The sequence below is a fragment of the Drosophila suzukii genome, chromosome 3 (genome assembly GCF_043229965.1).
Source record: "Drosophila suzukii chromosome 3, CBGP_Dsuzu_IsoJpt1.0, whole genome shotgun sequence".
Taxonomy (NCBI): Eukaryota; Metazoa; Arthropoda; class Insecta; order Diptera; family Drosophilidae; genus Drosophila; species Drosophila suzukii.
Window position 1 is genome coordinate 81,682,590 of NC_092082.1, and position 14,033 is coordinate 81,696,622.

A 14,033-nucleotide genomic window follows, 5' to 3' on the forward strand; every position below is an offset into this window, starting at 1 on the left:
AAAGTCGAATTTTTTACAAAAATCTGAATTTTGAATTTTTGACAAAAATTTTAACCCTTTTTTCGCCATAAAAATTCAGTTTTTTTGCTGCCATAGCAAAAATATAAGTCAGAATGAGGAATGTCATACCTCGTTGAGCTCGTTGTTTAATTTCCAATCGATTGGCATTTCAACCTGAAAATTTTTAATTTTTGCCATTTTTCGAAAAAAAGTGACCTAACCCCTACAAAAATTGAGAAAATTGGTCAAAAAATAAATTTTCGTAAAAGTGATGAGGATTGTTAGCATATTTAGCAAGCTGTTCAAAACAGTCGGTCTTTTAGCTGTACGCCTTGATTTGGCTGAACTACGATGGAAAAACTGGAAAAAAAAGTCGAATTTTTTACAAAAATCTGAATTTTGAATTTTTGACAAAAATTTTAACCCTTTTTTCGCCATAAAAATTCAGTTTTTTTGCTGCCATAGCAAAAATATAAGTCAGAATGAGGAATGTCATACCTCGTTGAGCTCGTTGTTTAATTTCCAATCGATTGGCGTTTCAACCTGAACATTTTTAATTTTTGCCATTTTTCGAAAAAAAGTGACCTAACCCCTACAAAAATTGAGAAAATTGGTCAAAAAATAAATTTTCGTAAAAGTGATGAGGATCGTTAGCATATTTAGCAAGCTGTTCAAAACAGTCGGTCTTTTAGCTGTACGCCTTGATTTGGCTGAACTACGATGGAGAAACCGGAAAAAAATATCGAATTTTTGACAAAAAACTGAATTTTGGATTTTTGACAAAAATTTTAACCCTTTTTTCGCCATAAAAATTCCGTTTTATGGCTGCCATAACAAAAATATAAGTCAGAATGAGGAATGCATACCTCGTTGAGCTCGTTGTTTAATTTCCAATCGATTGGCATTTCAACCTGAAAATTTTTAATTTTTGCCATTTTTCGAAAAAAAGTGATGTAACCCCTACAAAAATTGAGAAAATTGGTCAAAAAATACATTTTTTATTTATATATATTTAGCAAGCTAAAACCCATTGGAAATAAGAAAATATCCAACATGGATATGGGTTACGATTTTTGACTTTTTTTTTAAGATAAATATTTAAATGTAGATTATTACAGAATTCAACCACAAATTCATAGAGGTATCCCACGTCCAAATCGGGTTCCCATTACCTAAGTTATAGAATCTGGAAGTTGAGTTTTGGGGTATTGTTCTAAAACCCATTGAAAATAAGAAAATATTCAACATGAAAATGGGTTAAAATTTGGACCATATTTAAGATAAATATTTAAATGTAGAATATTAGAGAATTCAACCACAAATTTATAGAGGTATCCCACGTTCAAATCGGGATCCAATAACGAAAGTTATGAAATCCGGAACTGCAGTTTTGTGTTCATATTCCGAAAGCCCTTGGAACCATTTTCGAAATAGATTTCAATATGGAAAACCGTTAAGTAAAGACAACAAAACGTAATTCCATTCCAATTTGTATCAATAGGGCGTTCTTTAATTTATTTGTAGATTAATACGATTTTAATTTACTGTTAAAAGTATAATACAAATAGTAATCGATATTAGCCAGAATGTCAGAGGCAGATGTCGATTCTGGCTCTTGAAAAAAGCCCTCTTTCACCGAATTATGGCTGAAGAGTAAATGCTGTTTGGGGGCCTTAATATTTCAGCAGCCCTGTCTCTACTAAGTACGCCTTAGCGAGCGGTGACAGGGTATTTTGAATGGCCGAAGTCTCGGATGTCCAGGGCGGCGTTTAATTTATTTAAGCACGGTGCGGCTAAGGAGCCACATTCTCTTTTTGAACAGGAGCGACAGGCACTCCGGTTTTGAATCAGAGGAATTCCAGGAAGTGGGGCGACTGACCCTGGATTTCATTTCGATTTGAGCACTTGCCAGCAAATCTTCGGATTTATGTGGCTTTATTTTTAGTCCGAGTGGTGCAAAGTGCGTTTGGGCCGGATGGATGAAAAAAAGGGGGGGCGAAGGAACTTTGGAACTTAAAATTCCTGGCAATTGCCGGTGGAAGCTGAAGCTGCAACGAAAGCGCTTGCCAGCAAATGAAAACGCCATAAAATTGACAACAAAAGCAATGGCAATGGCAATTCCAATGGCGAAGGTAAGTTGGAAAGTAGAGTGAAAAGTAAATCCGCACGTGCCAACCCAAATTACGGGGAATACTTCAGCAGGGGATTGGAAATGGGAGACCACAATGCAGATTCCGAGAAGCATTTTGAAATTAAGCTCCAACTTGAGTATGTCTTGGCATTCATAAGGTACATCCGGTCGGGTGTGCCATTACCAATCGATTTACCTAACTCGATTCGTATCCTGTCCGGTTACCAAGTTCTATCAAGCTCTAAAAACTCTGCAACCAATTATGGGAAAGGGACATCTTCAATAAGTTTTCATTGCTGCAAAACACATAGTAAGCTATAAACTTTTTAATTACTGTTAATTATTGAAACATGTACTCAGACAAAGTGTGAATTCATTACTTATTATTACTGAGAGCCAATGAAGAATATGTATACAATTAGAGGTAAGTTAGGGTGGGTGTTTCATTACCCATCGATTTCCCGTACTCAGTTTCTGCTCTGAAAAGTGTGCAACAAATTACGACAAACAGACTTGCGTTTGCAGAAAGTTTGCCTGGAAAACTTTACCTTCTTGGGAGTTGGCGTTGCAAATTTCCATCCAACTGTTTTAATCTCCTGTGCATGCCAAGGCCGACCCACCAGTTCCAATGCCGCCCCCTTAAGCTTTACAGCCTTAATTCGAATCCACGGCTTTTGGGCGGGGAGCTTGTGTTTGGCTTTGGGGCAAAGGAAAGGGCAGAGGGAAGAGGGCAGGGGGAAAGGACGAAGGATGGTAAAGGATCCTTGTGCAAAGTAATGAAGGCGGTCTCCATTGACCGACCGCCTTGCCGATGTTTCGATTACGCGCCTCAAGTGGCAATCAGGCTGCAGACGGGGTTGCAGCGCCGCAGGATTTGCTCCGCATTAATAACACTTAACCCCTGGCCAAAGTTGGGCCGACCCTGTTTCGGAAATGGCTTCGTATTCCTACCAAGTCGCGGCATTAATCTTCGCTTTGATGTCCAAATCGCCAGCTTAATTGGAATTGATTCGGAAAGTGAATGGTTTGAATCTTGTTTATTTATTCAGTATTCGGTATTATTATTAACACACTCAGTAGTTTCGACTTAGTTTTTAATGTATTTCACTTTTAAGTTTTCGCTTTTCCTCATTCGCCTTTAAATTTAATTTATTTATAAATCTAACTTTGCTTAAAAACAATCAGTTTGGTTTTGTCCAGAGTGACAGAGACTGAGAACGACACAATGTGTTCCATTTATATGTATCTATATATATATATAAATATTTCAATTTATTTCATTACGCATACGCACTGTATATTTTGCTAGTCTGCCATTTCACATTATGTTTGTATATTTGAAATTAGAATTCGAATTACATTGGAGTATTGTGTAAACTGTATGGCGTACTATTATTATTATTATTTTTATGTCGTACTTTTGCTCGGTTACTTTAGTTATTTATAACATTTACACTGAATTCGCATTTATTGTTTGTGTTGTAGTTTGAGTCTAGGTCTTGTGTGTTAGTGGAATTGCTGAGGACTCTGGGAATTGGCTGTTCGCTCGTTCACTCGACATTTATTCATTATGCACTCGAACATCGCCCACTTGGCTGCTGTTGTTGTCTGCTTTTTTTGGGTTGTTATTCATCTTTGGCCCTTGGTTCGGCTTATTGTGGTAATAGAATATTCATGGAATGGCCATAAATAGCGACTGATCGGAGAAGAGTGGGTTTTGGGACCCAGAAAAGGAGAGAGCTTTATCGAAACACCTTAATTTGCCGGACAGCAAGACGATAGGGCTTTAACTGCTAGTGAATCCCATATCGCTTTGCAGACATTAAAGGATGAACGACCTTTGTATTGGCTCACTGCCCAGATATTTGCGCATTCGTAGTGCAAAGTCCGTTGGCCAATAACTCTATGAGTCTAATTACACTTTCAATACACACGGCTTACTTAACTAACTTGGCTTACGGGCTAGTTGTTCATTATTAATTACAATTAATATTTAACATTTAAATGCAGTTTGATTAATGTTTGCCCGTTCTCTATGTACAGTCGATGGTGCAACAGCAAAATGAGTGATCTGTGTGGTATTTACAAGTTTATTATTTTGATTTCAGTTACAAGTTTGTAGCGTATTTATAGCGCAGCTTCTGGGTTCTTAACTTTTTCTTCTTTTGATTCTTCCTAGGCAATTTCGCTTAATAGCTGACAATTACAAAAAGGACTTATCACTATCTACATATATCTTGCCTGTCTCCGCAGACATTACACAATATACGATTTACCTTTAACGCTAATGCATTTAAATTTATGCTAAAAATTTACAGCTATGTTAAATGAAATGCCTGTGAATTATGTATGTGTGTGGGCTAGCCGACTATGGTAGATATTTATTATTACTTTTTACAATTACTTCAGCGTTGGATCCAGGGTCGTAAATTCCAATTCGCCGCGCGGCAATATCAGATCCGGGTCTGCAATATACACTTTGGTTGGTTGGTATAAAACAAAATCAACAACAATGGCATATGTGTGTGTGTGGAGGAACGTGTGTGTTTTCAGAGTTAGGATATGTGTTGGTGTGTGGGTGAGACATAAATTCATGTGAGAGTGAGTAATGAGTTCGAGTGTGAGTGTGAGTGTGGGTATGAGTGTATATTCAGGAATAGAGAAACAAAGGCAAAAATGTTTATACCGATTAGTTTGGCTTGGTTTGGTTTAGTTGATTTGGTTTTTGGTTTTGGTTTTGGTTGGTTGCTATTGCTTTTCAGATTCACAACACTTGCAAAATGACATCATAACACAGAGTTGCAAATTATGATTTGAGCGGCGAAAAGAAAAGAGAACCATTAGCAAATATAGTACGTAGCGAAAGCGTGGCCAACTGTGCGCTGATAACAAAATAAATAGCATCTAATAAAACACAAAGCAGCACAACAACGAACAGAAACAGAAACAGTAACAGCAACGGCAACAGCAACAGAAACATCGAACAACAGAGACATTAACAACATTTAACAGGGCAGCACTTCAATATTAATATTCACTTTACTGGTCCACGCTCCCTATTTCGCATTTCCCCCTCGTAAACGTAAAATAATTCAACAATTTCTTAATTTTTATGGCGCATTTCGAAGGAATTTATGAGCCAGGCGAGGCGAGTCGACGCGAGTCGAGTCGGGTTTTATTGTGGTCCGACTTATTGTGCCGCCCGGGCACAAGTGAATCTTGAGCGTCATCTAGCGCTTGTTGTTTACGATTTTGCAGTTTGTTATTTGACGTGGCTCCTCGGGCCCAGCACCCTGTGATATTTTATTATTATCGCTTTTTATGTCACATTTGTGCGGCGTCTTTGAGCCATAAAGACGCACAAACTAAGGCAACTCTCTAGTGTTTCTATGTGTGTGTGTGTGCCTGTGTATTCGGGAGGTTGTGTCCTTTCACGTTTACTTTCACGCCATGCCTGACAGCATTAAAAAATGTCAAAAGTCGCAAAAATGTTGCCAGCCCAACAAAATGCGGAAAAAAGCTCTAAAGGGAATGGTTGCCAAAGGTGGTGGGAGGGGGTCTTGGGCGGAAACGGAAGTGCGGCGACAAATGAATGAGCAGCGTTGACATTGAAGCTTTGGGAGAGCGTGTGCGTGTGTGCACTAAGAGAAATTTGAGTGCCATATTATTAAATATTAAAAAGAGAATTGCAAATTTCTGCAATTTCTCAGAAGAATAAAAAGGACTCCTAATAAAAAAAAAATTTGTTGTATAAATTTTAAAATTTAAAATATATATGGACCTAAAGGCACAGTGAAAATTAATTAAATTGATATTAATTTAATTGTTTAACATGGAATTACAATAATTAATTTTCAAACATGAATGACCTGGAAATTCTTATCGATTTTAAATTCAAAATTCCCCTTCGATTCCATAGAATTTCAGGATTTCTTCAGAGTTCAAATTTACTAACACGTCAAACGCTTCCACTCGTTTGGTTTTAGATCCTCTCAAGAATCACTCGAATTTTGTGGCAAGCAGAATTGTTATTTATACGACATTTTCTCGAAATATTTCTTGCTGTGTAAGGCCTCTGCCGCCGCATAAACAATGTTGCCCAAGCAAATTCTGCGGCATTTTTTGTGGCAAGACAGAGACATCAAAGTGAGGGCTCGGAGCAGATATACACATGTGCTTTAAGGAGTCTTTAAGATAATGCCATCATGCCACATAGCCATATAGCCATATACCCATATAGCCGCAGCAAATGGCGCCGTGTGCTCATTTCGAGTGGCTGCTGTGTGTGGCTGGGTCTCAACTTTGTCTAATTAGACGAGTGCCGCTGGAGTGCACATGGAGCGTAGAACCTACAACCTACAACCTACAACCTACGAGCGACAATCTACAACCCACTCGCATTACTTACAATCCAAATGCTCGCACAAAAAGCCCGGCCAGCAAGGACGAAGGCCACACAAACGTGGCTCAGACGCTCGCGACTCTTGACTCGCACAAAACAGCAAGACAAACAGCAACAATGAGACAAAAAGCGAGATGCTGGGCCAAAATGAATGGAGCAGCATGAAATGAAACAAATGTGCACAAAAAAGCAGTTCCCATCCCCTCTTAACCATCCCCTTCCCCCAACCTTAACGTACGCCATACGCAGAGATGACTGTGGGGCACAAAAAGTCAAACGAATTTGACTGCTCGGGGGGTTTCGCCCTTCGGTTCCTCTGTGGCCCTTTTGGCCCAGTGCCACCTGTACAGTGAAGCACGCGAGACTGGCATATGCAATTAAAAATGCTGGCTAATGACAGCAACTGCCACGATGTAAAGATGCGAATGGGTGTCTTTTTCTGGCCGTGAGTGTGTACCGTATGTATATACCCCTGTGTGTATACAGTGGCTCACTTGTTTGCCTTGAGTTACGGCGCTGGAAGCGTTTTGCTCTTTCCAGGACCTTTTTATTTCAATTTGACATCGCTGTGCAAATGTGGGGACTATGAATTCCTAGGCAGCAGCTAGGGAAAAAGTAGTACCCCAACATGACACTGTTCGTTTTGATGGAAAATAATCGTCACTAACTTTTAATAATAATTTATTGGAGGACACATTAGAACTGATAAGGTAATATTTCGATTTATTTGAAGCCTATTTGTGGGATTTATTACAAATATAGATAGCTCTTTGTAATGGAACCCATCATATATGTGTTTTTATTATTTGATACCCATTATGTCTGAAAATCTTCTTAATAACGATAATAACAGTTCTTGACTTATCACTTTTATCCTTCAGTTTAATTAATAAGTCATTTGTAAACAAGTTTAGAAATTTTCTTGCTTTTTAAAAGACTTATAAACTTCTTGTGATAAGATCTCCCTATTTTTATAAAATCAAGATTGGGTTTAATAGTTTTCCATTCAATCGGAATTCGGGGTATCGTTTAAGCTGCTTTGCAGCTCAGTGTAATCCCGGCCAAGACAGTTCCCAAACTGTGTGTTTTCAGTTGGCGTCTTGGCGCAACAGCAACGAGAACATTTCTGGACCGTTCCCCAAGCACTTCGGGATCCTCAGACTCCTCAGACTCTTCACTTCAGCCCGACTTTGGCACTTGTTAGTGTCTTGTAAGCCAGTTGACTTGGTTTACGTTCTGCCGGGTGAAAGGGCAGCACTGTAGCGGGAACTACGAATATGTGAGAGTAAGTATGTCGTGTCATGTCAGCCGAACAGTCCCCCATCGCACATAAATTAAAGCCACTGCAGTAGGGTGTAGTTCAAAAAAAATAAATATATATATATTAACGAGCGGAAGGACAGGCTGAAAGTAATGAAAATATAAAATTAAATCGCTGACAAAATCAAATTTAGCTAATTTGCGACATTTGAACCCACGCAACGGGTGCCAAAAGCGAGCAAAAAAAACGAGAAAGAGCCATGTTGTGTTAGCAATAATATCACGTATACGACACATCTGCCCATTAAATAATATTTGCATTTGCCAGCATGTCGGCACGTCAGGCCCAGGCAAAACTCACTGCTGTATATTTGTTTGTTTGTGTGTCTTTGTGCTTATTTTTGTGTTTTAATTTAGTGCTTTCGAAATAATTAAAATTTATGCAATTCAAAGTTAAAACAAAGTCTGCATGAGCTCGCACAGCAAACAGGAGGGCAGGGGCGGGGGGCCAAAAGGGGTTAGAGCAGCAGAATATTTTGCAAATTTGTTGCTGTCTGAGGCATGTTTACGCACATAGTACATATGTTTGTTTGTCGACAGCGCTCCAAAATTTATGCGAATCATCCCAAGAGGACTTGGCACTGCACACTGAGTGATACATAAGCGGCTGGCTAAGCGGGAGTATCTTGTGGAGAACCCATATATGTATATATACCATATAGCCATATAGAGAACTAAACAGAAATGTCAACAAAAAACAAAGTCTAAGCAAACAGCTTGATGTCCCCGTTGTCTTGGGCCTGTGCTGCATTTATCCTTTTTAAAAACAATATTTGCCTGCACTCTAATGTGTATCTAGCCTTGATTTGCCGAGAAAGAAACTCATATACTTCAATTAGCTGTGATTTAATATCTCTAAGCCATTCAGAGTTAACAAATTCGTCAAAGAAAATTCGAGGGGAATGCCGCAAAGTGAAAGGAAATTTCTGAATATTTTTGCGGCATTTGCATGGCAACAAAGCCAAGCCAAAAAATAATTACAAATGCACAAAGGGAATAAAGGAAATCAGATGAAAGACATGTGAGTGCAGGGATGTGGCAACGGAACAAGCAAAGTAAATTGGGATGCCAAATGGACGACAAATTAAAATGTGAAATGGAGCAAGGACTGGAGCAATGTTCTCCTTGCATAGAGTGTGGGGGGGGATGGGGATATTAAAAATACTTGAGATGGGATGGAGTATCTATGTAGTCCCTGCGCAAATTCGACAGGAGAACAGCTCAGACATGACTGCCCATCTGCTGCAGCTGCAACTGCAGTTGTTCCTCCTGTTTCAGTTTTAGTTTCAGTTTTAGGATCTGTTTCTGTTTCTGTGCTCGTTCGACCTGCTGCACAGATTTAGTTACATAAAATTTACTTTGCATACATTCGGGCGGCCAGGCCGGGTTGCGGCTCGCAGGATCAGGACATGGTTTCGCCTGGGGCGAGATGGCCAGGACGACGCTCGAGACGGTAGAGTTGGAGTTCGTGCTGCCCGGCTGGCTGGCTGTTACGAGCAGGGGCAGCAGCACGTCGCCTGGATACAGATACAGATACAACACGGAGTGGTTAGGAGATGGTGGAGTTAGGAGCACTCTCTCTCTAGCAGGGACAACGCTGCGGATGAACTTGTGGGGGGCACACTACATTGCTTTAAATACTGGGCAAGGTATTTACAACTTCAAGTCGAGGATTAAGACAGTTTTGGGAGTAGAAAGCAAGTGTGGAGTGGAGAGTGTTACGCTACCTACAGAGATATGGAGATTTAGAGACAGAGAGAGACAGAGAAAGTGGGGTTAGAGTTCTATGACTATGTCAGGCGGGATTTCATTAGTTAGTGGTATATTTTGGGTGCCCGGCTAATGCTTTACATCTTCCAAACACTCGACACTAATCGCTTCAATCGCTTCAACTCATTCGAAATCAAATTGAACTCGAAATCGATATCGTAATATAACGAAATTAAATACTTTGATCTGCGCTAATTAGAAAAGTGTGTACTCGTATGTCATAAGCTACTTTTGTGAATGCCAAATGGAGGGGCAATTAGTTTTTCATTTACATGTGCTCGTTTATTCATTAGTTGGCTGCCAATTGGGTGTTCAACCGCATCATTAGCGCGAACTCAAGCCAACCTAATTGTTTTACATGTGGTGTTTTAAATCTCCTGCGATTCCACCACTCACATGCCAAGGTACTTAACTAAAAATTAATTTTTGCACAATTATGAAGCCATCAGAAAACATTATGTATACAAGAGTGACCAAACAAATTCGTGTTTGTGTGCATTCCGAAACGCTTTTGACAATTTATTCGCTTCGCATTGCATTGTGCATGGTGGACCAAACTAATCTACATAATGGCTACAAATCAACGTGAGGTGTGTATGTATGTACAGGCAAGAGAACTATTTACATAAGGCAATAAATTCAATTGGGCAAATCAATCAACTAAAGCTACGGATACAAATACAAATTAATATCGAGAGCGCACTCGAGTCGCAACTCAAAAGTCCTTGAGAGCAAACCAATTGGGGATGCAATGGCATACAATACATAGCTATATAGATAGATGGACTGATAAATTAATGGATACTTGACTACGAACTACAGATATAGATATAGCTATAGATACAGATGCAGCTACTACTACTATAGCTTGTTGAGTATAGATTTTGGAATAGTACCGTTTAGGCTGGGCTGCGCATACTGGATGAAGCTTTCCGAGATGTAGTGATGGGGTCCGGCCACGCCCACAATGGCCCCGCCACTCGAGCCCACGCCCCCCGGCATCGGCATCCCCCCGCCCCCGCACAGGTGGGCGTTGGGCGGGGCCACCCGCGCCCTAATCTCCGCCGCTCGTCCGCCGCCCTCCTCCAGCTCGTTCAGCTCGTCCTCCTCGATGTACATGCTCGGCACATCGTTTCGCGCGGGCCTAAAAAATACAGAAAAAATGCAGACATTGAAAAAATATATAGATATATATATGTATAGAGGGGTAAACTTTAGTGGCTAATAGTTCCCAAGGTGAGAAGAGCGGCGAAACAGCTTAGCGAACTGGACAAACTAAACCAGCTGCCGGCTCTCAGGCGACTCAAATTTCAATATAAACAGCAACATTCAAAACCCTGCCATCACCTGGGGAACAACTGTGCCAACTTTTCAGGTGGTTTGGTGGGTGGTATGATGGTATGGCAAAGCCAGAAAATAAAATAAATTCATTCGACGTGGCACGCGGCGTATGCGCAATATTGCGCTCTGTTCACCTTTTCAAAGCGGATTTAATGCGACTCCGTGATAAATATTGGCAAAAATATTACCATTGCACTCGAGGACCCTCGAATTTTAATCAGCCTGCTCGATGGTCCATTGTAAATTAAATATAAACCGATTCCACCGACGGTGGAGCTAATTACGCCGCCATCCATCTGTGTCTCTTATCAGTCGGCGAGTGACTGCCACACTCGTGTGCATCAAATATTTGCACTAATACTTTGCCGCAAAAGGCAAATCATTAAAATTTATGCATGGTTGCCAGAAAAGGGAGGGGTGATTCTATATAAAACGGGGGGTTTTCGGGGTTCCAGATACACAGGTGCGCCAGATTTTATTTATGCGCGGAGCGCGTTTGACAGTTGTGATGACCATTTAATGACCCGCATGCGATTCGCTTTGATGTCCCAGCGACTATTTTCGGCAACTATAATTAATATTTCGTTGGATTTCGCTTTGAAGTGGTTGCCCGAATTCATTATTGAGCAATCAGTGTGGCTGGGGAATCAAAGAAACGGGCTTCGACCTGTGGCACGTCGATACAAAAGGACAGAGGGCAGCTATCTGCACTGTGTGTTTATCTTTCATTAGCCAGGGGCGGTGGGTTGCAAATGGGAGGGGGCTCAGATGGCGTGTACATCGGCTAAGCAGCTGCTTAATTACCCACCCACCCGCGCAGGGGCCGCGACCCTTTCGCAGATACAGCGCTGATTTCCTATCTTAAATGGAAACTCTAACTTGTGCGGCTGCCTCGTTTCCGGACCTCGTTTACGGCCATTCTTTTCGCCAACGCTTGGACTTTGACCCTGTTGGGTCGTCGCCGTCGTCAGGTGCAGGTTTAATTAATTTAATTACAGACTAAGCATAATTTACTGGGCAGGTGCGTGCTGGGCTCTAATCGATTGGCGGCCTCAAACTGTTTAGGCGATCGCACGACCTAATGAACCCCTGACATTAGCCAACGGGTCCAGATTGGCCTTTCGACCTTTTTGTTCAGGTGAAAGGCAGGTGAGTTTAAAGTAGTTCCCCCCCTTCCCCCACTTCATTGAGCGGCCATTTACTACGCGACTGCGGCTGTCATTTAATTACTTTCCGGGTAATAAGCATAAGCGAGAGGAATGCGCAAGAAAGTATGCTATGGTTTCCACTCCCACACGGCTTTTCTTCATCCTGGCCTGCTGTCAGTCACGTGCCCCACATAAATAATTTCGTAATTATTTTTGCACACATAGACACACACACACATGCCGGGTCGGCAGCAAACAATTTCATTATTAGTTTTTCCAGCTTCCATACTATACCATATATAGATATAGAAACAAAGGGCCATCCCTGGTTACAGACTCACCGCATGCTCTTGCGCACCTCCTGCGGCTCAGGTGGTCGCGGCCGGTGCCGGCAGACCACGACGATGCCGGCCACGATAATTGACGTCACCACGACGGCGCCTATCACCACGACGGCGGCCAGGATGAGCAACGTCGACTGCTTCTCCGGGCCGCTGCCAGTGCTGGCGCCGGTGCCCAGTCCGCTGGAGCTGCCGCTTCCGCCCACGCCGCCGCCCCCATGATGCGTTGTTTCTGCGGGCGTTGGGTCCTCGGACAGGATGGATTCATCTGGAAGAGAGGAAAAGAGGGGCGATGCCATTAAAGCACTGAGAGAAAATATACAAAAAAATGGTAGTTGTTATGAGGACCTCTTGATACTAAGATTATACATCTTTAAAGTAGGTAATATAACTGACAAATATTTATTTAATAAATAATAATAGCAAAACAAAATATATTTTTGACCTTTAAAAATAAATAACATTCTAGAGATGGACATTAAAAATCTATTTAAGAAAAGGGGTGTCTAAAAGTTGGCAGTATTTTATACAAAAGATATCTTTTATATAATTTCCCACAGGACTTAATAAAGGTGTCTGAAAGTATGCCGTGGAAACAAAAAAAAAGGGTTCACAAAAAATTGTTGCATACTTTTAGACACTTTGTTAAGTGAATTCGAAAACCTTAGGGATTTCTTTGGCATCCTCGATTAACTGCTTTGAGTTACCAAAAAATATCCTAGTCATGTTTATTTTTTCCCGGTGCCTGTGTCGTAGGTAAAGCTTCAGATAGTTTGAGGGATATGTTAGCAATGATTTGTTATTTGCTCCGAATTAGTTTGATGCTCCTTCTGCTGATTTCTATTTGCCTCGCCTGCGCGCTGCCGTTTATTTATTTATTTGTTTTGCCCTGCCGTGTTCTTTTGCCTAACTGATTGCTTTTGACTGTTTGCTTATTGTGTTTTCCTAGGACCCTTGGGAATTCCAGGAAATCGGGTTGAAAATTGAAATTAGCCAAATCGCTGGGTGCTCTGGCATAAGAAGTATACATATGAATTCTTCTGGGTAAGTGGTTTCTGGAAAAGAGAAATTATGAAAATCAAAGACCACAGGGCACCCATTATTACCAGCGATTAGACTTGATGGCACTTGCCGCTAAGCCTTCTCGGCAATTATGAGCAACATGTGAGGCATTGTTTATATTTATTAGATTTCCAGCCAGCGGAAATTGCAGCATAATGTGTGAGCGGAGGCCAAGGGACCAAAGGCAAACTGATTGTGAGATGATCCCCGGGCAAGATTTATGCCAGACATTCGTTAATGCCAAGACCCCCCCGCGTTTATCACGATTTTCGGTTGGCAGCTAAGCATTTCCGCTCGATTTGCGGGCCGTCAAAGCAACGGCCTCGGAATTGAAACATTGCCAACACCAGCTCCTCCTTTTTTCCTCCTGGTCCTGAGGTCCTCCGGAATCCTGGCTCCCGGCTCCTGGCTTTTGAAATGAGCGTTTGAGTGGAAATTGCCTACACCTGCGGCTCAATTTAATTTTTGTTATTGCCTGGCCCCTTGGACTGGATCTGGATTGGCTGGCCTGGCCTGGC

The 14,033-nt window shown here is 41.3% G+C and overlaps 1 protein-coding gene across 4 annotated transcripts in view; it reads right to left on the reverse strand.

Moving 5' to 3' along the window:
- Window positions 1–3,149: 3,149 nt before the first annotated feature.
- Window positions 3,150–14,033, reverse strand: part of side (motor axon guidance molcule sidestep) — a 68,996-nt gene continuing 58,112 nt past the window's right edge. Inside the window, exons 15-18 of one of the 4 annotated variants that reach the window (XM_036817422.3) lie at window positions 12,454–12,721; window positions 10,520–10,767; window positions 9,221–9,370; window positions 3,150–4,596 (exon numbers count right to left, since the gene is read on the reverse strand). In XM_036817422.3, coding sequence (XP_036673317.3) covers window positions 4,532–4,596; window positions 9,221–9,370; window positions 10,520–10,767; window positions 12,454–12,721 — 731 coding nt within the window. In that variant the 3' untranslated portion in view covers window positions 3,150–4,531. Of the gene's footprint in view, window positions 4,609–7,426; window positions 9,371–10,519; window positions 10,768–12,453; window positions 12,722–14,033 lie in introns of those variants that run through there. The other 3 variants (XM_065865853.2, XM_065865852.2, XM_070995812.1) reach the window with 3 other exon arrangements.